The sequence below is a fragment of the Anser anser genome, assembly GCF_964211835.1.
Source record: "Anser anser genome assembly, chromosome: 8".
Lineage (NCBI taxonomy): Eukaryota > Metazoa > Chordata > Aves > Anseriformes > Anatidae > Anser > Anser anser.
This window is the reverse complement of record NC_139728.1, coordinates 20,931,634-20,952,072: the sequence shown is the minus strand read 5'-3', so window position 1 is coordinate 20,952,072 and position 20,439 is coordinate 20,931,634. Positions and strand designations below refer to the sequence as shown.

Below are 20,439 nucleotides of genomic sequence, written 5' to 3'. Positions count from 1 at the left end.
TGAAAGCCAAAAAGAAAAGCAACCCCCCCAGCTCTGCCGAATTAAAGGGGCTGTTAATCCAGCTGAACGAGAGCGAGTTTCCCTGGTCCCAAGCGGAAACACCTCACATTTCTGGCAGGGGGCCGGCTGCTGGGGAAGACTTTTTGTCTGCTGGTACCTCCTCATCCAGATGGGATGGGTTTTGGGACGGCTGCCCACCCGGCAGGGTGACAGGCGCGGGTGGGACGTGCCACCCAGCCACCCCAGCCCGTGGTGGCGCAGCCCTCCTGCCCCCCGAGGGTGGCAGCCGAGCCTGGGGACAGGTAGTTAAAAATGCAGAAATGTCAATTTAAATTAAAACACGGCTTGCGAAGAGAGAGAGAGAGAGACGAAATCTTGCCCGCAGCACAATGAGCAGGGGGACTTAGGGGGTGCTGCGAGGACACTGTCCCCGTGGGCTCCGAGTTGGCTTGGCCACGTGCTGCTGGTGCCATGGGGCACCCCAAGGCACCATGCCGGGGGCAGGGGGCCCTGCCGCCTCCCCACCCCTGCAGTCACAGAGGCCACAGCCGGGTCTGCGCCAAAATGTCAGCTTGCTAATAAAACGAGCCAGAGCTACACTCTCCCCGGGACCATAAAGCTCGCGGCAGGGATGCGGCCGTGGCTCCCCGGGGCGGGCAGGGCTGGGGGTGCCGGCGGCACGGTGCTGCCCCGGCCAGCCGAGCGGCGGTAAATCCTCCGCGCCCTGTCAGGGTAAAGCGACAAAACACCCGACTGCAATGCAGGAACTGCAGTTATAACAAGAGAAAATCAATGAAATATATTACCAGAGATATAAAGCCGCCATTAATTTGTAGAGCCCGGCAGATGCGCTCGGTGCTGGCACGGCAGGTTTGATGTGCAGGCTGCCCAAACCTACGTCTCTTGTGCTCACACCCGTGGCCTCCCGGGCCTGGCCCCGGCCTGATGCCAAGCTTAGAGCTGTGGATGTGGCCGGGTTTCCTGCAGCTGGAGTGGGCACGGCCTCGGCAGGAGCCTTGTGGCTCCACGGAGCAAGGGCCAGGCGCAAGGATCAGGTACGAGGGCCAGGTACTGGGACCAGGAGCAAGCACCAGGCTCGTTCAGGGGATGTGCCCCGGGGACACACGCCAGCCCCGTGCCTGCTGCTGTCCATCACCAGGGACAGTTCTGATTATTGCTGAGAAGTCAGGTCAAGCTTCTCCTAATTGATTAATCAATAGCCTTAATTGAGTTGAGACTCTTTAATGGATAGCTTTGCTGCCACCTTCCCCTCTGCCTGCAGAGCCCTGACCTCCTCCAAAGCCCTCCAGCCGCGGGTGGAGGCAGATGGGGACAAGCAGACCTGGATGGGGCCCTGGGGACACCCCAGGGGGACAGCTCGAGCCCCCTGGTGGGTTTGTCACGGAGGGAGGTGAGAGCTGGCGGTAGCCACGTCCCTGCACTGCTGTGACGGGGCTCGGAGCAGCACCACATCACCCACGGGTGCTGGGCTGGTGACTGGGGATGGGGATGAGGACTAGGACAAGGACGGGGACGGGGACGGGGACAGGGACAGCCCGCAGCAGCCGCCCCCGCCAGCCCCAGCCCTGCGCCCACGCGGGACCGCGACCACGGCCGTGCGGCGGAGCCGCGAGATGGCGGCGGGTCTGCCCCCTGATCTGCATAACCCCGCCCCCTGCTTTGCATAGCCCCGCCCACTGCTTTACATAGCCCCGCCCCCTTGATCCACATAGCCCCGCCCCCTCATCTGCATACCCCCGCCCCCGGTGTTCATGGCCCCGCCCCGCCCCGCCCCGCCCCGCCGCCATGTCGCTGCGCTTCGCGGCCAACGTCTCGTGGCTGTTCGCCGAGCTGCCGGCGCTCCCGGCCCGCCTGGAGGCCGCGGCCCGCGCCGGCTTCGCGGCGGCGGAGGCGGCCTGGCCCGAGGGCTGCCCGGCCCCCGCCCTGCGCGCCGCCGCCGAGCGGGCGGGGCTGCGGATCGTGCTGCTCAACGCCCCGCCCGGTACCGCCGCGGGGATGGGGACGGGGGGCGCCGGGGGCCGGCGGCGGGGCGGGGGTCGGTGACCGCCCCCCCCCACACACACACCCCGGCTCTCTCCTAGGGGACCGGGAGCGGGGCGAGAGGGGGCTGGGCGCCGTGCCCGGCCGGCAGGACGCCTTCCGACAGGGCCTGGCCGCCGCCGTGCAGTACGCCAGGGAGGTGGGCTGCCCCAGGTAGGTGCCCACGGGGCTCTGCCCCGGCACTGGGGGCTCGGTGCCCCGGGAGAAGCCAGCCCCGGGTGAGGTCCGGCCGGGGTGAGGGCTGTCCTGGGCAAAGTCCGAAGTCTCCCGGCCCGGCTGCGCCCGCAGCAGGAGGCAGCTCCCTGTGCACAGGCCCAAATCCACCCCCGCAGGAGGTGCCCGGTGCTCTCCTGCAGCCCGGTGATGCCCCCCGGGGCCCTTGTCCTCACCTCCACCCCGCAGTCCCCTTCACAATCCTCTTTTCCCCCCCAGCCTCCAGTTACAGCACTAATTACCCCTCCGACACCACCACAGTTGCTTTATCGAAGACCAAAGCCCAGCAGATGGCCTGTAGGAGATGCAATGCGCCTGACACACTCCGCTTCAGAAAAGCAGCACGGCCCTCTTATCTCACCTACTTTGCATCGTCCTTTCCCTAGAAGTGCACCCAAAGCCCTGTGCACGGTCAGACAGCCCTGCGGCTGCCCTGAGCAGTTTGTGCTCTCCGTTAGTGGGGAGATTGAAAACCCTGCTGTGGTCACAGTACCCCTTCACCAAACGGTGTAAGCAGCTTGCTGTCACACCGGGGTTGCTCTCTGCATGGCGCCTGTTGTGGCCCAGCAGCTGGCCGCCGTCCCCTCCCCGCTCCAAGGAGCTGGCCCTAGCGAGCAGTGAGATCAAGCACCCGCTCCTGTCACGTCAGAGCCTGCACACAGGGCAAGTCGTGTTAGAGCCAGCAGCTGCCTGGGGACTGGATCTGTCTCTGCAGGATCCACCTGACGGCCGGGCGGCTTCCTCAGGGTGCCGACCGTGCAGCAGTGGCAGGTGAGATGGAGGCCACCTTCATTGAGAACCTCAGATACGCTGCAGATGTCCTGGCCCAGGTAATGAGGGAAGGAGCCCTCTGTAGGGGCAGCTGTTAGGGTACCGAGGACAGAAAATCCCCACCACCCTGGCATGGGGAAGGAGCGCTCCCCCCTGCAGAGGTGAGGGGCTGAACCATAGGGTGCTGTTGCTGTTACAGGAGGACATGATCGGGCTGGTGGAGCCTATTAACAGCCGCATCACTGACCCTCACTACTTCCTGAACACCCCGCAGCAAGGTAAGGCAGACATCCCTCCCTCATGTCTCCTTTGAGGCAGGAGGGGGAGCCCCACGCTGCCTGAAGAAAGGCAGACCCCTCCCTGTTACCTGAGCATAAAGGCAGGATGTTTGTACTGAAGAAAAGGCTGAAGCTTCGGGCCTGGCAGTGACAGGCTCTCACTTCTTGCACCCGCAGCTGCTGCCATCCTGGAGAAGGTGGGACGGCCCAACCTGAAGCTGCAGCTGGTGAGTCAGCACTGACCTCTCCAGGGGCCACCTCCCACCAGGGAGCCTCGCTTCCCTCATGCAGAACCTCAGCACTTGGGCATAGCTGAGAACAGGAGGCAGGAGACACCTCACAGCAGCGTGAGGGCTGCAGGCAAGGGTTACACTTCAGGGCTGGGCAGCCCTGCTCCTGCAGCCCCAGAACATCGCACACAGGAGCACGGTGCCTGGGAGCCCAGGGAAGTCCCAGTGGCTGAGGGCACGTTATCACCTCCTGGGGACATGGGGAGGGTCAGGGACCATGACACAGCCATCCTCAAACACTGGCTCCCAAACAGCTGCACCCTCTTTCCTCTTCCCTACACAGGACATCTTTCACTGCCAGATCATGGATGGGAACTTGTCCCGCAACCTGGAGACGTACTTCCCACTCATTGGTAGAGCCCTGCTCCTCAACTGGCTCCTCTGCGACCACGGGGCAGGAGGGACTGGGAGGGGACCCTCCTTCCTCACGCCAGCTGGGGATGAAGGGCTTCTCTCAGCTTACCTTGTCCTGTGCTGCCAGAAGGCTGCAGGCAGGGCTGCCTTGGGCACAACCTCCGATTTCTTCCATAGGTCACATCCAGATTGCACAGGTGCCAGGGCGGCATGAGCCCGACAGCCCTGGGGAGCTGAATTTCCCCTACATCTTTGAGCTCCTGGAGTCCCTTGGCTACACCGGCTACGTGGGGTGTGAGTATGCTCCAAAAGGTGAGTGGGCCGGGGGGCAGCGTGGGGCCTGAGGCCCCCTGGCAGATCCTAGCATGGACCAGCACTGGGGAACAGCGGGGTCCCTACCTGGGGACAACAGAGCAGAAGCTGTTCCAGCGTGCTTTGGGCTGCCAGCAGGACGCTGTGTCTGTCACTGCAGGAGACACGGTGGAAGGTCTGGGCTGGCTGCGCTCGTACTGGGAGAGCCGCGGTTTGCAGCCTGGTGGGACCAGAAAGGCAACAGACTAAAGCAAGGAAATCACTGGAATAAAAAGTCAATCCAATGGCCTAACCCAGGAACCTGTCTGTTTTTTTGGGGGAAGGAGGAGGGAGGAAGGGAGGGAAGGTGTTGATACCTAGCATGAAGTTAGCATGAAGTTAGGAGCATCCATGTCCTATTCCCCTTTCCCAGGTCATTCTCAGCACCTTCACTTCCAAGTCTGCAGGGGGGGGGGTCTAGGCAGAAGTTTCCAGGCACCTGTGCTGAGGGAGCATTCACTCCTTGGGAAATGGGTGTTCTCCCATTCCAGCTCCAGCTAGCTGCTCCTGCTCAGGCAGGAGACTAGAGTGCAAACCCAGCCTCCCCTGCTCCAGGGGGAGGCAGCCCGAGGGAGGCTTGCCACATCCTAGCCTACAGCACACAGGTAGGGATCTGATTGAGTTTATTTCACAGATATGTCCATGGCTTTAATGTACACCTCCATAAAACCTTCCCCTGGTCCAGTTCACCCTTCCTGTCCCATTCGATGCTCTCTTGACGAAAGCAAAGGGCCTGGAGCGGGCAGCCTCCCTGCCCAGCGGTGCAGTCTTTCCACGTGCAGGCAGAGTGCTGTGCAGTGCTGCCCACTGTGCACCTCCAGCCCTTCCTGGCAGGCAGAACTCACTGCAGGTGCCAAAGGCACATCCCTGAGAGCTGCTCTGCTTCAGCCAGGCTGCAGCAGCCAAGCTCCTGTCCTTGCGCTTTGGTTCAAGGTCACTCAAACCCACCGAAAACTGCACCCAGGGCCCCAGCAGGCAGCCGGAGACCAAGGTGCAGCTGGGGCTGGAGCCCACGAGGAGCAGCCAGGCTGCCCGCACCCATCCGCAAGCTCCTGTTTGGTACCCATGCGTGCTGCCAGCAGTGCTGAGAACAGGTCCCGCCCAGCGGGCTGTCCTTCCCTCTTGTCACCCACGGCACAGGCGTGCAGAGATCCGGTACGTGTGTCCCTCCAGGCCGCGGGTGCCAGCGCTAGAGCAGGCCTGTCCAGAGGTTGAAGCAGGCGGTGTTGATGACCGACTCCAGGTGGTGGTACGTGGACACAAGCTGGGGCAGAGGGCTCTCGCTGTTCTGGGGCTGCACTGGGAACGGCTCCCGGAAAACCACGGTGAGGCTCTGCCGAGAGGAAGGAGCAGGTCAGGGGACAGGATTAGGAGGAGCACCGCGTAGCCCCTAGCGCAGGTGCGTGGGCACTTCTTTGGCAGAGTCAGGCAGAGAGTTGGAGAAGTCCCAAAATGCCAGCGGCGCTAAGCTGTGCCTCCTCCTGTGACAGCATGTTTGAGCCTCCTCCCAATTTTCACAGGGGAAATTAGGTGCAAGGACATGCCCACCCCCCGTCCCAGCCCCCGTGCATCTGCAGTTACACAAACCCCAGCAGCAGCTGCCTCGGGAGAGGAGGGGATCCTACTGCCTCCACAGTAATACGGGGTTCCAGGGAAATTAGAGGGAAATTTCTTCTACAAAGGCAAAGAGTAGGAGTGAAACGAATAGGGAAGGGGAGGAGATTAGGTGTAATAACTGCAATCCTAAAAATAAATGCTAGCTGCTCCGTTCTCATTAATAACTGTACTGACAAGGTGGGGCAAGGGCAGGGGGGGCAGAGAACAGGGTGCAGAAGAGAACATTGCAGGAACCGAAGCTGAAGAAACACGCGAGTGACTCAGTGCACTCAGAGCAGCATCGTGGAGGTAAGACACGGGGACTGGATGTTCTCCAGAGCTGAAATAGAGCACATCTAGCAGCCAGGGCCTCCTAACGAACTTGTGAAGCCCTGAGAACAGCTACGTAACTGCAAAACAGCAAATGCACTGCTGCCACTTAGGAGGGAAGAGAAAGTGATTTGTGAGCCTAACTCCAGGAGTGTGCAAGGCTTTAAAGCAGGCTTGGAAAGAACAAGGTAAAGGCAGCTCTGTTTTACCAAAGCGATGTGCTAACACGAGAGTTTTCTTTGATAAGGTAATATTTCTAGACAAAGGAATCACGGTGTATCTTATCTGAGCTTTGGGAAGGATTTGATGTAGGGCCACATGGGAAATTTAGGTAAGCTGAAGATAGGAATTAATGCAAAAAAATTTAAGGTGAGAAGGGTAGTGCTGAAAGGGGAAGTGGTTGGCTGGAGACGGGTTACAAATGCAGTTCCTCCAGGATGGGTTTAGGGACTCACGTCGCCCAGTACTTTAATGAGTCTGGCACAAAGATGAGGAGCACGCTGATAAAACTTGAGGCACTAATACAAAAGTGGATTGGGATAATACAAAAAAAAAAAGCCTAGAGATTTTTTGAGAGGCCACAGGAAAAAGGATGAATGTTTAGTGGAAAATACACGGTTATAACAGAAATCCTTCGTGCTCTTAGGATGGAGCTCACTGGGAGAGGTGCTGCAGGTGCTAGAGGGCCTGGTTTGCCAGTGACCACGAGGTGGCACTACGAGCAGTGCGACAGCCACGAGAAGGCAAAACCACCCTAGGCTGTACCACAAGCAGGCAGCAGGGACAGCAAAGCCTGTCTGGCTCTGCTGAGACTTCTCAGGAACACTGGGTGCAGTCCCAAACACCTGTACTTACAAAGGCTGACCCGAGCCTTTCAGGCTGTGAAAGACAATGAAGCCGTCGGGGAAGGGAGGCCTGAAGCTTGTGCAACACAGGGCTAGCAGAAAAGTCCACCTTCACACGTGGAGGGGAATGTAGGGCTCGGAAGCAGCAGGTATGTGTAAAGAGTTGTTTCAGCTCCGAGCTACCACTGGCTTGAGAAGTGACAGATGAAAGTGGCTACAACAAAAGCTCCAGCTCAAAATGGGAAGGACTCTTCATCATCAGGTGGCGAGAAGCACTGAGAAGCCTTCCAGCAGGCACCACCCCTTCTGTCTCCCCTAGCCACGTAAGATGGTATGCAATTTGTTTCCAGAGGGATCAGATATGCTGCAGTCCCTGCAAAAGCCTCACTGGACTGAAGCATCGTGTAGGTCCCCTGCTCTCACACAGAGCTGCATTCCCTGTGACCCACCCAATCCCCTGCCTGCAGCACAGTTGATAACAGAATATTTTTTGCTCTCAAGTCCAATGAAGGCCCATGGACATGGGCCCATGCAGCTTTGCTGTGACCCTCGCTCACAGTTCAGGTCCCCTTCCTTTTCGCTCAGGTAGGAGCAGCCTGCAACACTGCAGTTAAGCGTGCTCTAGCTTTGGACTGAATGGAAGGGACTCAGCCTGGACAGAAACGACTTGAGGGACCTAAAAGCAACCCTGTCAAGGAAGAGGGGATTGACTGTTCAGTGTTTTCGAATATAAGAACAAAGGGGCATCAAATAAAAAAAGCTTAAGTATGTCCAAAAAACAAGCCAGGGAAGCTCTTTACGCAGGCTGTAACTGCATCGTGGAGCTGCAAGTCAGAGGAAATCACGAATATTAGAAATTAACCAGAAGAAATAAAACCACTGAGGGCTGTTAAATACAAAGGCCTCTAGCTCAGGACAGCCCTGTGCCAGATGGTCAGGTGTCGGGACAGTTATTTGGGAAAGGCTTGTCAAAAGCTTCTTGACTTGCTCTTATTCTTCCCATGGGCACTTGCTCTCAGCCACTGCTGGACGAATCCAGACAGACTCCTGGCCTGAGCCAATAAAACTGCTCTTGTGTTCGTAAGTTCTTACCGTCTTTCCTGAATGAGAATCGAGGAACACAAGAACGAAGCAATCTGTGAACTTCTGGTTGAGCACAACCTGTCAAGAAAGCCACAGCACACATTGGAAAGGAGACAGCACAAACCCCAGGACAGGGCTACGCTGACGTGCAGGATGAGTGGCCTGATAAAGTGAAGGTGCAAATCTGCCTGGCTGGTGGGTAACACCGCCAGCCCCTGGGGATATACCTGGTATTGTGCTCTGTGGGGAGAGAAGTGACTGAAAGGCCTGGGGGCAGGCGAGCAGGCGCTGCGGTACCACAGGAGCACACACCTCACACTGCACCAGGAGTGCCTCAGCCAAGCCCTCGCTGTGGGAAGCCACGGCAGGGGAGGGCCCTAGAAAGGGGAGACAGGCCACAGGTGGGCCACGGGCTGGGTCTTACCAGGTACTGGGTGCCGGTTTCAGCGTTGTGGAAGTGCCGGCAGCTCTGGGGAAAGCGGCTCAACAGCACTTTGATGAGGCTCTGGTACCACGAGACCGTCATGGTGAGGAAGCAGCCCTGTGGGTGGAAAGGGGCTGATCTCAGCTGCGCCAGCAGCCATAATGCTACAGCAGCCCTCAAGACCAGATGCATCTCCCAGAGCCCACTGAGGCGTGCTGACCCAAGGGCCAGTAATTCTCCACAGACAGATCTGTGCGGCCTCCTCCTTCCTGCTAGAAGCCATGTTCCTGCCTCTGCCCCCCGCTCAGGCAGGAAGAGCCGTGCCCTGCAGGCCCTTCTCCTGCAGCCCCACTCCCTCCCCCAGCGCAGGACAGCCACTGCTGGGCACCAGGATTAGAGCCCTGCTGCTCACCAGCTGGGGGTCCACATCGGCAATGGATTTCCCGTGCACGGCGTCGAGCAGCTCCTCCAGCTCCACCAGGGACAGCTTGCCCAGCTTCAGCTTGTCGGAAGCCAGCGGCTCCAGGAGGAAGAGGCGCTTCCAGAGGTTGTCCCTGCGGCAGTGGCACTTGGCCAGCTGCACCATGCTGCTGAGCTGCTTCTGGGCCGAGGCCACCTCAGAGGCCAGCAAGGGGAAGAGCGGCGAGGTGTAGAAGAGCCCGGGTCCCAGTTTCACTTGCTTGCCCCCTGCGTAGAACTCGCTGCTGTCCTCCACGTCCTGCCACAGCTCCTGCTCGGCTGGCTGCTGCCGCGCCAGGCTTGGCTCTGGCTCTGCGGCCTCCCACGCCGCCCGGCCCACCACCGGCTCCAGCACCTCTCGCTGCAAGCGGGGCAGCTTCTTGAAGCGCCGCATATCGGCCGTGAGCCGGGGGAAGAGCTCCCGCTGGCTGGTCATGATGACATAGAACCGCAAGCTGAGAGCAAGGAGACATTGTGACCTGGGGAAGGGCTGCTCCCTTCTCAGCTAGACTGCAAAGGAGCCATGGGCACCTCTGTCCGCACCACTACGGGTGTTCCTCTGCCCAGACCAGGGCAGATACCACGCTGCCCTGTGAGGAATCTCCCGAGGTAGCACCACACCTGCTTGTGATGTCCCAGACAGAGCCAGTCCCTCCCAGAGCCCTCTTCCCTAGCCAGGAAGCTTCAGGGACATGCCTCTGGGCCCTCGATTCTCACCGGAGCATGCGCCTCTCTGCCTCACTCTGCTCCTCAAACGGTACTGCGCTGTGACACACCAGCAGGGACACGTCAAAGTCATCGTGATGACGCAGACCTTCAGAGTCCTTGTAGGAGCCCGAGCTGGGAGCAAAAGCACGTCAGTGTGAAGGGGATCTCACCTGGTTCCCACAGAGCTCCTGGTCACCACAGATTTGCTGGGCATGTGAGATCTGCCACAGCAGGATCCCTCAAAAAGCACTACAGGAGGCAGGTCAATCGCATGTGCATACAAAAACACATGCCCACCACCTCTGCTGGACATCAGCTCAAAAAAGCTGGGTAGAACCCACTGCCTGGTGCTATGTAGGACAGAGTCAGTTTTGCTGGCACCTTTGAGGGCAAACTCCTCACGATTGGGGTGGTGCCAGGCAACTTGAGGCAGCTCCAGGAGCTTGCAGCAGATGCACTCACCTGTTCCAGATAGAGACCAGCGCGTACTCGTTCTGCTCTGTGCCTGGCGTCCCCTTCTTGCTGTCACTGCCCGTAGCTGGCCGGGCCATGCGCAGGGGCTTCATGTGGTAGGTGTTGGCGTGGTCAGCAATGTAGTTGTACAGCTGGTGGGCAGTGATCATGTTGGTGGGCAGGGCCAGCATGCCTAGTGGAGGAGGAGACATTACTGCCATGGGAGTCGCTCGGTGCCTGTTACCTGGGCAGGACAGTGTCCTACAAACTGCCCTGGGGGACACAGCTCTAGAGCAACCAGCCTCCCTTCCACAACGGGGCAGGGAGGACTATCCCCTGGAGTGGCACCTCATGTCACCCTCCTCCCAGATGCTCGCGGGGTCAGGTGTATTTGTAAAACGCTTGGGAACCTTTCGCCAAGTCATGGGCTGGTGATCAACCCCCAGCTGATTACATGCTGAGTTACCTTGGAAAACGTGGTTGCGGCCAAATTTGGGGATGTCAGGGTGGTGGGCGATGAAATCCTCCAGGAAGCTGGTGAGATGGTAGCCCTGGCGGAGAGTCATGTGGGAGCCCAGCAGGTACTGGTGGACTATACGCAAGTGGAAGTCGTAGCTGAATGAGTGCACATGCATGAGGTCCCGCACCTTGTCACACTCCTCCGTGAAGAGCATGGAGAGCTGTGGAGGGACAGGGAATCACAGCAGGCATGTTACCAGGCACCTCACACCCTTGTGCATGGCAGCACCAGCGCAGTCACCCCTGCCCTGACACCACAGCAGGATGCAGCCCAGAAGCTGTGTGCACAGTGCAAATAGCAGACGTGCAGACCTGGCCCCTGGGATGAAGTGATCCAACTTGTTAGCAGTTTCCAAACCTGACCCCATCACTGGTCTCCAGTAGCAGCACGGACTGATCAGCACCGCCTCCTTTTTGGCATCAGTACATCTTCCCCCTTAAACTGAAAGCCACGTGGACGTGGAGGATGACAGAGCCTCCCTTCAGCCAAGTGCTGCTCTGCACTGCCTCGGCCCTGAGCAGGTACAGGATGCGCTGGGGCTGGAGCCCCAGAAAGTTCTGGATCCTCAGGCAAAGGCTGACTCACCGAACATCCCCGGCGAGCAGGAGGCAGCACAGGGGCCTGCGCAGAGTGGTTGGACCCAGAGATGGGCATCAGAGCTGCTAGTGCCCAGTAAAAAACAGAGACCCAGCCGTGGCTGGTGCGTCACAGCTGTGCTTGGGGGAAAGCCTCTCTAGCATGGCTGTCACCTCTGCCCAGCATGCCAGTCCTTCACCAAGGCAGCGCCTGCCTTCACACACACACCCTCAGCCATGCCCCCAGCACAGCTGCAGCTGCTGTGGCAGGGGATGGTGTTGGTGAAGGCCTCAGCCTTGCCCTCACGCCAGGAGCCCACGGTGCCATTTTAACGTCTTTCAGCTCTTTGCCCTCTTTGGGCAGTTAACCCACACCATAATCTCTTGGCTTAAGGACGGGGCAAGCAGGGAAAACCAGCAGACAGGAGGCATTGGCATGAGACACGTCTGCTCTCTGCACCATGAGCCAGAGGGCAGCCAGCACAGCCAGGACCAGCCCGGCAAGGAGCCTATAGCTCTGTCCCAGAAAAGGCAGGGTAAGGAGCAGGAAACACAAGGCGCTGCCCCATGCGAGCACCCGAGGCCCACCCAATCCTCCTCCCAAGCTGTGCTGCCCTCTGTGGCACGTACTGCTCCGGCAGCAGGAGGCGAGAGGCTGGCTGCTGGGGCACAAAGGGTGAAAGCACAGCCCGTGGGAGATTCAGCCCTGCACTCGGCAGGTCCTGCCGTGCCCAGCATGGCAGCGGGAGGAGAGGACGTACCGCAGACTCAGAGACGGAGCTGGGTCCCATGCAGCTCTTGCTGCGAGCTCTGGCTGCAAGAGTGCCCTGATGGAGAGAGATGCACAGCCAGTGGGAAGAAGGACAAGGCACTACCCTGTTCCTGCCCCAGCCTGTCCTACACAGGCCCAGGGTGGGACATGGGGAGAGACGGGGCAGAGGAGCCCTGCCCCACCTGAGGGACCTCTGGGCTAGTTCCAGCACGTGGCAAGGCTGGCCAGGCCCCTGCAGCAAGCCCCATACCGCTCACCCGCTGCTCCCAGCACCGTGCCCTCCCACTGCAGAACCCAGCAAAGCCTTTTCCCAAGTGAGCCAGAGAGCCTGAACGATCCATGCAATGCCAGCTGCAGACTGGTAACCCTGCCCTATGCAACGCAGGCTTCCCAGGAAAGCCTCAGCCAACTCTCGGGGACTGGAGCAAGGTCCTAGTAGGCTCTAAGCTTACAGAGCTATTCTTGACATATATATGACGCAACCTTGCTACAGAGCCACCCTGGAAAGGACAGCATGGTCATACGTGTCTGCTGCCTCAGACAGGCTGGGGGTAGCCAGCCTCTAGGCAGCCACCCAGTGCCCTGGGGACAGGTAGGAGACAACCGAACACACCAAAAGAGAAGGGTGCAGGCAGCCACATGATGCTGCAGAACAATGCACAGAGGTATCAAGAATCAGGGCTCATGGTGTAGAAAGCGATCTTCTCCAGCAAAGAGCAGCCAGTCATGTTCACAGATCCCTGTTCCCATTTTGCTTCCCTCTTGCTCAATGGAAGCAGAAAGCTTCTGGCTTTCCATGCACTGACTTTCCCTGGAGCAGCCATTTTTGGCCAAAATTGCTCCTGTTCCTTCCCAGCATGTTCTACCTATCTTGCTCCCCAAAACTAGGACAAGAGTCATTCTCTTGTAAAAACTCCCAGACCTGGAGTGCAGTGCAAGGGGATGCTCAAGCAGCCTGCTATACAGGGCACGCGGCTGCAGAAAGCTCTGCACGGTTCTGCTCTTCCAGGAGGGAGCCAAGCTTTCCAGAACTCGCTGCACCTGAAATGCCCGCTCTGTCCCACAGATCGCTGCCTCTCCCACAGCAACCCCTGACTCCAAGGAGCACCAACAGCGTTTGCAAAGCCATTACCTGGGAGTTGACAGACTGGCCCATGGGGATCCGCGAGCACTCCAGCGCGTACTGCTTCACGCAGAAGTAATAGCCCTGGAGGAGAGAGCACACACTGAGCACAGCACAGGCCTTGGGCCTCTCCGAGGAAGGAGAGCAGCTCCCACAAGGCTGGCTGCACCCCAGACTCGTCAATTCATCCTCTGGGCTGGGTCCCTGACACTCTTGCTCCCTGTTTCATCTCCTCTCCTGTCTGAACTAAGCAGGCCTCAGGGAAGAACAGCCAACGCGTGTCTGAGAGCAGAGTGTGCTACCTGGTGCTAAGCTCTTGCCTGTGTCAGTTCCACTCCAGGCAACTCTTACTGCTTTCATCCCTTCAGATCTGTCCCTAGCTGATCCAAAGTCCTGCAGGACCGTGGAAGATGCAAGACAAGAAAGGACTAATCATATGTTCCTGCTGCACTCATCATACACATCGCCTCCTCTTAAGACCATCCCAGACTCCCACAGACCATACTTTGTTTCTTGTCCTCTCACCTGGAAGGCCAGCTCCATCAGCACGATCCCACCTGGAAGAGCTCTCTGCAGATGATAGGTGGCAACAGCAGGGCTTGTGCTCTGCGAAGAGAAAGACAAAGCTGGAGAGGCGCTCTGGCACAGGAGAGCAGCCCACACACCGGGGTGCAAGGCTGCCATGAGGTTCTGTGGCAGAGATGGAAACAGGAACCTCAACCACCAACCAACCTCACCGGAGGTGGGCGAGCAGACATGCCAGAGCTGACTGTGAGAAGAATTCCAACAAAGCTAATAGGCAGCCTTCAAGAGACGCTGCTCCCTTCACCTCCTGCCTACACTGGGGAGGAGGTCTCCAGTTTGAAGGCCCTGTGAGCTGAGGGGTGATGCTGCCCACAAAGCCCCACTCCCACCTCTCCCTGCCGAGCACTCACCAGATCATCACATCTGCCCGACACAGCAGTTATCAGAGGCATCCAACTGGGATTTAGAGCTTGGCTGCCAGAAAATTCACTTGCCCTCCTACTAAGCTGTTCCGGTGGATTGCTCTCTTCTTGTTTTAACTGCAAGGTGTTGTCTTGCCCACAGTTCTGTATGAACTTCACCCATAAGCAGGTACCAGGAAAGGGTGACAATAGGGTTGGCAAATGCCACGCTTCCATTCTCCCTGGGTTTCCTGACCCACGGGTGGATTCTGCCTACCTAGCAATTTTGATGGATTCCTCTTCCAGTTACTTACCTATTCTCTCTTGAACCCATATAAGCTCTTAATGTTCATAAAACCTTTCGATAAAGACCACCGCTACCTGATAAATGAAGAAACACTCCCTTTCACTTAGAGACTAGCCCCCCACTACTCTCATTTGATAGCGAAAAAAGACAGCAGGTAGACGATCCCTTTCCCGGCTAGCTATGCACACAAGGCAGCAGCATCTCCTGCCCTCAGGTCATCCTGCTGTACTTTCAAGCTGTTACTGTCCTCCTGAGATTTGCCCTGGTTCCACCCAGTCTCAGGAAGGGTTTCTGAGAGCTGCAGGAAGACAGGCAGGAAGGGAAGGAGGTCTCACCTGGCCCAGCATCCCAAAGATGGTTCTGGTCTAGGTGGATTCTTTTCCTGCTTCGGTCCCCTCTCTGCTCTCACACCTCCCTTCCATGAGAAACTGATTCAGAAGCCAACCAGAAGTGCCCCATGCCACAGCCTGACTTCCATCCCAGTTCAACTTCTCTAACAGCACAAGCACTTACCTTTGGACTCCCCTCTGCTTTTGGCTTTGTGTAGGAAAAGGATCCTCTCCCCTCCACACCCATTGCTGCCAGAGCTCGGATCCGACTTGTGCTACTGGAAATGACAAGAGAGAGCCTTGAGCAGGGGAACCGACCTCTCCTGTTGTGCCAAACCAGGGCATGGCTCTGGGTCAGCCCTTCTCCACCAACAGTTCTCCCAGAACATCACTGACCTGCGTGTGGTAGGTGACGGTGGCCGCACCTGGACCAGAATGAAGCCCATGCTCTGCAGGTACTGGATGTATTGCTGCAAAAAGGCATTGCACATCTCTTGCAGCCAGGGCTCCTCCTTCAGCTTGCAGGGCAGCCCTTCCGCTGAGTCACAGCTGTGGCTGCGGTCTCTCCCTGAAGCTGTGGAGTCATTTGAGCGGTGGCGCTTCTGGAAGAGAAAAATAATTTCCTAAGGAGATCTGCTGTGACTGCTGTGCGAGGGGATGCTCGCTGGGATACCACCAGCTGCGCTGGCTGAGCAGAGGGCAGACTCCCCGCTGCCAGAGAGCGCTAACAGCTGACACTGCACGTGCTGGAACACAAGATCCAAGGTTTACCCAGCCCTTGACTGACCTAACAGCACTGCAACAGACTGCCAGAAAAGGTGCACTGGCAGAAGGATTCATATCTCTCCCCACAGAATGGCTTACACAAAGTCATGTTTCACTCTCAGCCGGTTCACACAGAGCTCCATGGTGCCTCAGCTTCTGCTGCCATGTAACAGTCCAATTCTTTTATGAATCCTGGTGACATCTCGGGTTTTACTACTAGTTCAGCAACACTGTATGAATGTTTCCTTTTAACCATTTTCAGTTCCCCTTTTGATGTATTTGAATACGACTTGTCTTTGTGCTGTGAGACACTGAAGTTTCTTTTCTTGATCTCCCTCCTTTGAGCCTGTGGCTCTCACATATTTCTCTCTGCCCTTTCATCCACTTGCCCCAGAAGTAGGTCTCTTTACCTAGAGTCTCTCCAGCTTCTCTCTAACCTTCTCCAAGTTGCTCTAGTTCAGCGCCTTTGCCACAAGATGCCTGGTGTCTCACTTGTCCAAACGAAGACAATCATCCACTAGTATTTTAGAAAGGTATTAGAACGTTACCCATAGTATTAACACACCTTTCTGATGTACTTTAATTGGTTTGCATTTTGTATGAAACTGTCCGAGAAATGCAGAAATCCACTAGGCTGTCTACTCTGCTCATACAGGCTCCGCAGGTAGCGTACAGTACAGGAGGAATTAAAGTTTCTTCCCACATTGTGCTCTGCTTTCTTGGGAATCAGGTCCCAGCTCCAAAATACCCCTCATTTCACAGGCTGCTCTAGGGAGAGTTCCTTTCAGCCCTTCTGTCCTGAGCAATCTGAAGCGCTACACAGTGTCTCAGAGCTTGGCATCTCGTATGTGCTGCGGTAACTTATCTGCAGATACAGAACCCAATACACAACCTTGAAGCCCCTGCTGCCAGGCTCTTCAAATCAAATAGCCAATTTTCACTTTGCTCTGTTCCAAACACAAAGTTAAGTTTTCATTGGGGTAATAGTTTTCTTTTCTCTTTTGAGTGCTCAATTTCTGTAGCAACCTCTGCTTAAAGACCCTGTCAGAATCCTCTTGACATTTAGATAAATTACAACAGCCTTTTCTTCCCTTCTGACACGTACAGACCATGAACGGCCAGTACAGGATCTGCACTGCTTACACTGTCAGGTCGCAACCTGCTCAGGATTCAGGCGGCTTGATTTCAATTGTTCCAGCTATTTGCTGGGCCCAGGCAAGTTCTACCAGGTCTGGCTGCTGAACACACAGGGGGAAGTTTTGTTTCCCCAACAGGTTAGAGCCAGACAGCTGGCTTTGCTACACGCATCCCTGGATTCCCTGGGTAGCCAAGGGATTTCAAGTCTTCCTAGGGATGGTGAAACAGCAGGAAACAGGCTTTGATGACCCAGTGATTTTCTCAGTCTCCGTCTTCACCATAGTGAAAGCCCCGTGCTGAGGGTGCAGATTCATCCTGTAATGCAGGGGTCAGCTCTGCTCTGAGCTATCTTGGAAAAAAGACTGCAAAGCCATCCTCTTTTTTCCAGTGCACAAAACCAAACCCCACTGTCCCTTTCAGACACTCACCTTCCCCTCTACCTTCCCCTGCTGGTCAGTCTGGATCTGCTGACGGAAGGCTGGGTCAAAGAGCAAAGGGGTAGCGCAGTAGTGAACAAGGCGTGAGGACTGCTTCAGGGTCTCCAGGTCTGCCAGCTGCATAGCACAAGAGGAACACAGTTACAAACATGCGTAACTCATCAAGACCAGGAACAAGCTGTCTGTAACATTGCTGTGCTGATCAAGTGGGGATCTAACTTGCGAGGCAACCACCCTGCTTTACAGCTCTTCCAGTGCTGGGCAGCAAAGCCCCATTTGCAAATCCCAGCACTAGAGCCGAGGAGACCCAGTTCAAGCAGAAAGCACTGCTCCACAGCCAAACACCACCCCCGACACACAGCCCACTCTGAGCTCCACTGCTCCCTCATGGGCCCACTTTGCTGTCTGCCTGCCTGAGCTGCACTCACACTGATAGGCATGTTGGACTGCGCTGATCTCTGCTGCCAGGTCACAAACAGATTCTCAATCTTCATCTGCTTCTCCAGCTCTGGAGGAAAGAGAGCAGCCACAGATGTATCAAGCCACATCCCCAAGTATTTTCACTCCATTTCACTCTCATCCTACCCACTCTACTTACATGGGCCACAACCCATCCCATCCCATTACCCTGGCAGGAATGGCTCAGAACTGCCTCCTCTGCCAGAACTTCCATTTTGCTCCTTTTGAGTTCCTTTTCCAGGAGCAGGGGTGGGAAGGGGCAGTTAGACTCCAGTGACAGCACAACTCTTGCTTTACCTTTCCTCTCCATGCTCTTGATTTCCAGGAACTGGGCCCCATGCCGAGACACGGGGTCGAAAGGTCCCAACTCGGGCCCATGGGGTATGCGTTTGACAGTGGTAACATCCCGCAGAGCTTCATCAAAGGGCACCACGTCGGGATGGAAGTGCAGAGATGGCAGGCTGCGTGCGGAGCTGCTCAGCCGGCCTTGTTCCTTGCTGGGTGGGGGAGTGGGGCTCCGGATCAGCGCATCCACCTCCAAAGTGGAGTTCAGGAAAGGATTTGGCTCCTAAGCAAGGAGACACAGCCGTGAAAGCCTCCTTACTGCCAGCCTCAGAGCAAAGACTCACAAGAACAGAGTAAACCCAGCTTCTGCCATCTCCAGACATCTGTTGACCTTCTCCACCACTAGTGCAGAGGACTGAAGCCTTGGCCCAGAATGGCCGTTATGTGCAGCGGGAAGTCCATTCCCCAGCCTCCTCTACCCTAAATATTCCAGTCACAAACACTGCCAACTACAGAGCCTACTTCCCTTTCCACCTCTGGCTGGCTGCTAGAGCAGACAGCAGCATCCAGGCTGGACACAGCAACAGTTGGACATGCAAGCCCCTGGGGATGCCTTCCAATTGGTGCGCAAAAGCACAGAAGTGTCTGTAACCCTCCTCAGACCCCAGAGCTGCCGAGGCCTCTCCAGATGGGGAAAGGACTGCCCTGCCAGGCAGGGTGCCCTACCTGCTTGCTGTCTTCATGCCACGGCGTGTCCATGAAGCAGTGGTGGTGGAAGAGTCCCAGCTTCTGGCTGATCAGGCAGTGCACGATGTGCGACCGGGCGTTCTGCCACTGCAGCAGGCGAATGAGTGAGCAGTTCAAGTTGGCTCCCAGGTCTGGGGACCAGTTGTAGGTGTAAAGTGTCAGCTGGAGAGAGAGGAGGGGGAGGAGGAAGGGTGAAGGATCTGCTCAGTAAAGTCCTGCACGGTGACACAGGCTGCTCCAGGTGCTTTGGGAGGGACTTGCTGCAGCTCCAGGTGGCTTCAGATGGCGAGGCTGGAACAGGGATAGTGACAGCCACCCATTTACACCACCCCATTAACAGCCACAGCAGAGGGTGTTGAACTGGCAGCACAAGTGCCCAGGCTGATGTGGGCCTTGCTGTGGGGAGGGAACAGGCAACTGCAATCCACAGTGGGACAGCAGGAGCCAGGGACAGCTGCAGGGAACCGCTGCTCTGCTTGTGGCACAGGGCTCCTGCCTGGGGCAGGCTGGTTGCCCACAGCAGCACTGGTCCTCTTTCTAGCCCTGGGCCAGTTGGGAGAAGGCTGGCTTTCAGGAGACAGTATCATACAGGCATCGTTGCTACCTTTTTGTCAATAATCTCCATGAAGAGAAACCTCTGCCGGGGTGCCAGGTCTCGTCCAGCGAGGCTTGGGTCAGAGCCTCTCTCTGCTGAGCTGAATTCCATGGCCTCAAAGCGCTGGAGCCCTTTGTGAGCTGGAAGAAGCCAGAGCTGTTACCCTCAGTACCCAGAGCTGTTACCCTCAGTACCAGTCCATCCCAGAACAGCAGGATGTTGTGCCATGGTACTTACTGCTCAGCTCATCGCTCCCAAAGGACAGTAGAACACAGCCCACACATCATCTAACTAAGATCCTGAGCAACAGCATTGGTATTTTCCTCATCACAACCCAAAGCCTCCCCTCTGGGGGCCTTTGTTCACTTTTACCTTTATTACCTATGTTGCTGTGATAACCCCATGTTATCACCCGGCACTCCCTGGCTCTGCTTCCTCGTCATTTCCAACCAAAGACCTCCCAGGCCCCATGATTTTCATCTGAATACTATTTGCCCAGTCCTTCATATTTTTCCCTGCATACCTCCCCTTGAAATACCCCCTTGAAATAGGCAGTTTGAAGCAAATCTGAGAATAAGATCCCAGCGGCTGACAATGGACACCTCACTGCCCACCTCTGGGCACAGGCAGCCCGTCCCCGCCAGGACAGGCACCCCGCCCACGCATCTCCCACCCCAGAAGTCCCCAGCACACAACCCCACGGACCCCGCTCACCCTGCTCCGTGCTGCAGCGCCACTGGTGGAAGTTGCGCCCCAGCAGGATGAAGTGCCTGACGGCTGCGGGGCGAGGACTGGCACTCTGGCCAGGTTTATAGGGCAGGAAGGCAGTGCTCCCATGGCAGCTGCAAGGAGGAACACCAAAGGTGTGTGACAACCAGAGCCACAGGAGGAGACGCTGGCACAGCTGATCGGCTTCTGCTGGTGCCAGCCAGCCCCCGTGAGCCACGTAACTCACCAGATCCGCTCGAACACCTTGACGGTGGTGTCGCTTGCCAGGGCGGTGACCAGGTTCACCACTTCCACCAGGATGGAGGACAGGAGGAAGCGGGACACAATCTCTGCTGAGCACTGCTGCACGGACGGGCACCCTGCAGGGGAGAAGCACTATTGGACTTACCCAGGACTTCCAAGCCCTGTCCTTGGCAGCGCAGAAGGCCAAGGGGGGGCCCGCTGCAGGACTGCTGCCCAGGGCAGGCCAAGTTCCTGCCTTGCCTGGAGCAGAGGCAGAGCTGTAGAACAATGAATA

The 20,439-nt window shown here is 57.2% G+C and overlaps 2 protein-coding genes across 11 annotated transcripts in view; one reads left to right on the top strand and one right to left on the bottom strand.

Annotated features, from left to right (window-relative positions):
- The first annotated feature begins 1,787 nt into the window (after positions 1–1,787).
- Positions 1,788–4,571, top strand: HYI (hydroxypyruvate isomerase (putative)). The gene is made up of 8 exons (XM_083846597.1): positions 1,788–2,002; positions 2,103–2,214; positions 2,990–3,104; positions 3,245–3,323; positions 3,501–3,550; positions 3,897–3,966; positions 4,145–4,279; positions 4,440–4,571. The coding sequence occupies exons 1-8, from the start codon at positions 1,807–1,809 to the stop codon at positions 4,526–4,528; spliced, it is 846 nt and encodes a 281-aa protein (XP_083702723.1). The 5' UTR covers positions 1,788–1,806; the 3' UTR covers positions 4,529–4,571.
- A 353-nt stretch (positions 4,572–4,924) lies between these two features.
- Positions 4,925–20,439, bottom strand: part of SZT2 (SZT2 subunit of KICSTOR complex) — a 56,688-nt gene continuing 41,173 nt past the window's right edge. For 7 of the 10 annotated variants that reach the window (XM_083846583.1, XM_083846586.1, XM_083846587.1 and 4 more), the window contains 19 exons: positions 20,149–20,281; positions 19,908–20,035; positions 19,203–19,333; positions 18,578–18,760; positions 17,864–18,134; positions 17,536–17,615; positions 17,099–17,224; positions 15,165–15,370; positions 14,953–15,046; positions 13,732–13,812; positions 13,216–13,290; positions 12,073–12,138; positions 10,683–10,896; positions 10,226–10,409; positions 9,773–9,895; positions 9,009–9,510; positions 8,597–8,713; positions 8,182–8,250; positions 4,925–5,651 (listed from right to left, as the gene is read on the bottom strand). In XM_083846583.1, coding sequence (XP_083702709.1) covers positions 5,508–5,651; positions 8,182–8,250; positions 8,597–8,713; positions 9,009–9,510; positions 9,773–9,895; positions 10,226–10,409; positions 10,683–10,896; positions 12,073–12,138; positions 13,216–13,290; positions 13,732–13,812; positions 14,953–15,046; positions 15,165–15,370; positions 17,099–17,224; positions 17,536–17,615; positions 17,864–18,134; positions 18,578–18,760; positions 19,203–19,333; positions 19,908–20,035; positions 20,149–20,281 — 2,927 coding nt within the window. In that variant the 3' untranslated portion in view covers positions 4,925–5,507. The remainder of the gene's footprint in view (positions 5,652–8,181; positions 8,251–8,596; positions 8,714–9,008; positions 9,511–9,772; positions 9,896–10,225; positions 10,410–10,682; positions 10,897–12,072; positions 12,139–13,215; positions 13,291–13,731; positions 13,813–14,952; positions 15,047–15,164; positions 15,371–17,098; positions 17,225–17,535; positions 17,616–17,863; positions 18,135–18,577; positions 18,761–19,202; positions 19,334–19,907; positions 20,036–20,148; positions 20,282–20,439) is intronic. The other 3 variants (XM_083846590.1, XM_083846591.1, XM_083846584.1) reach the window with 1 other exon arrangement.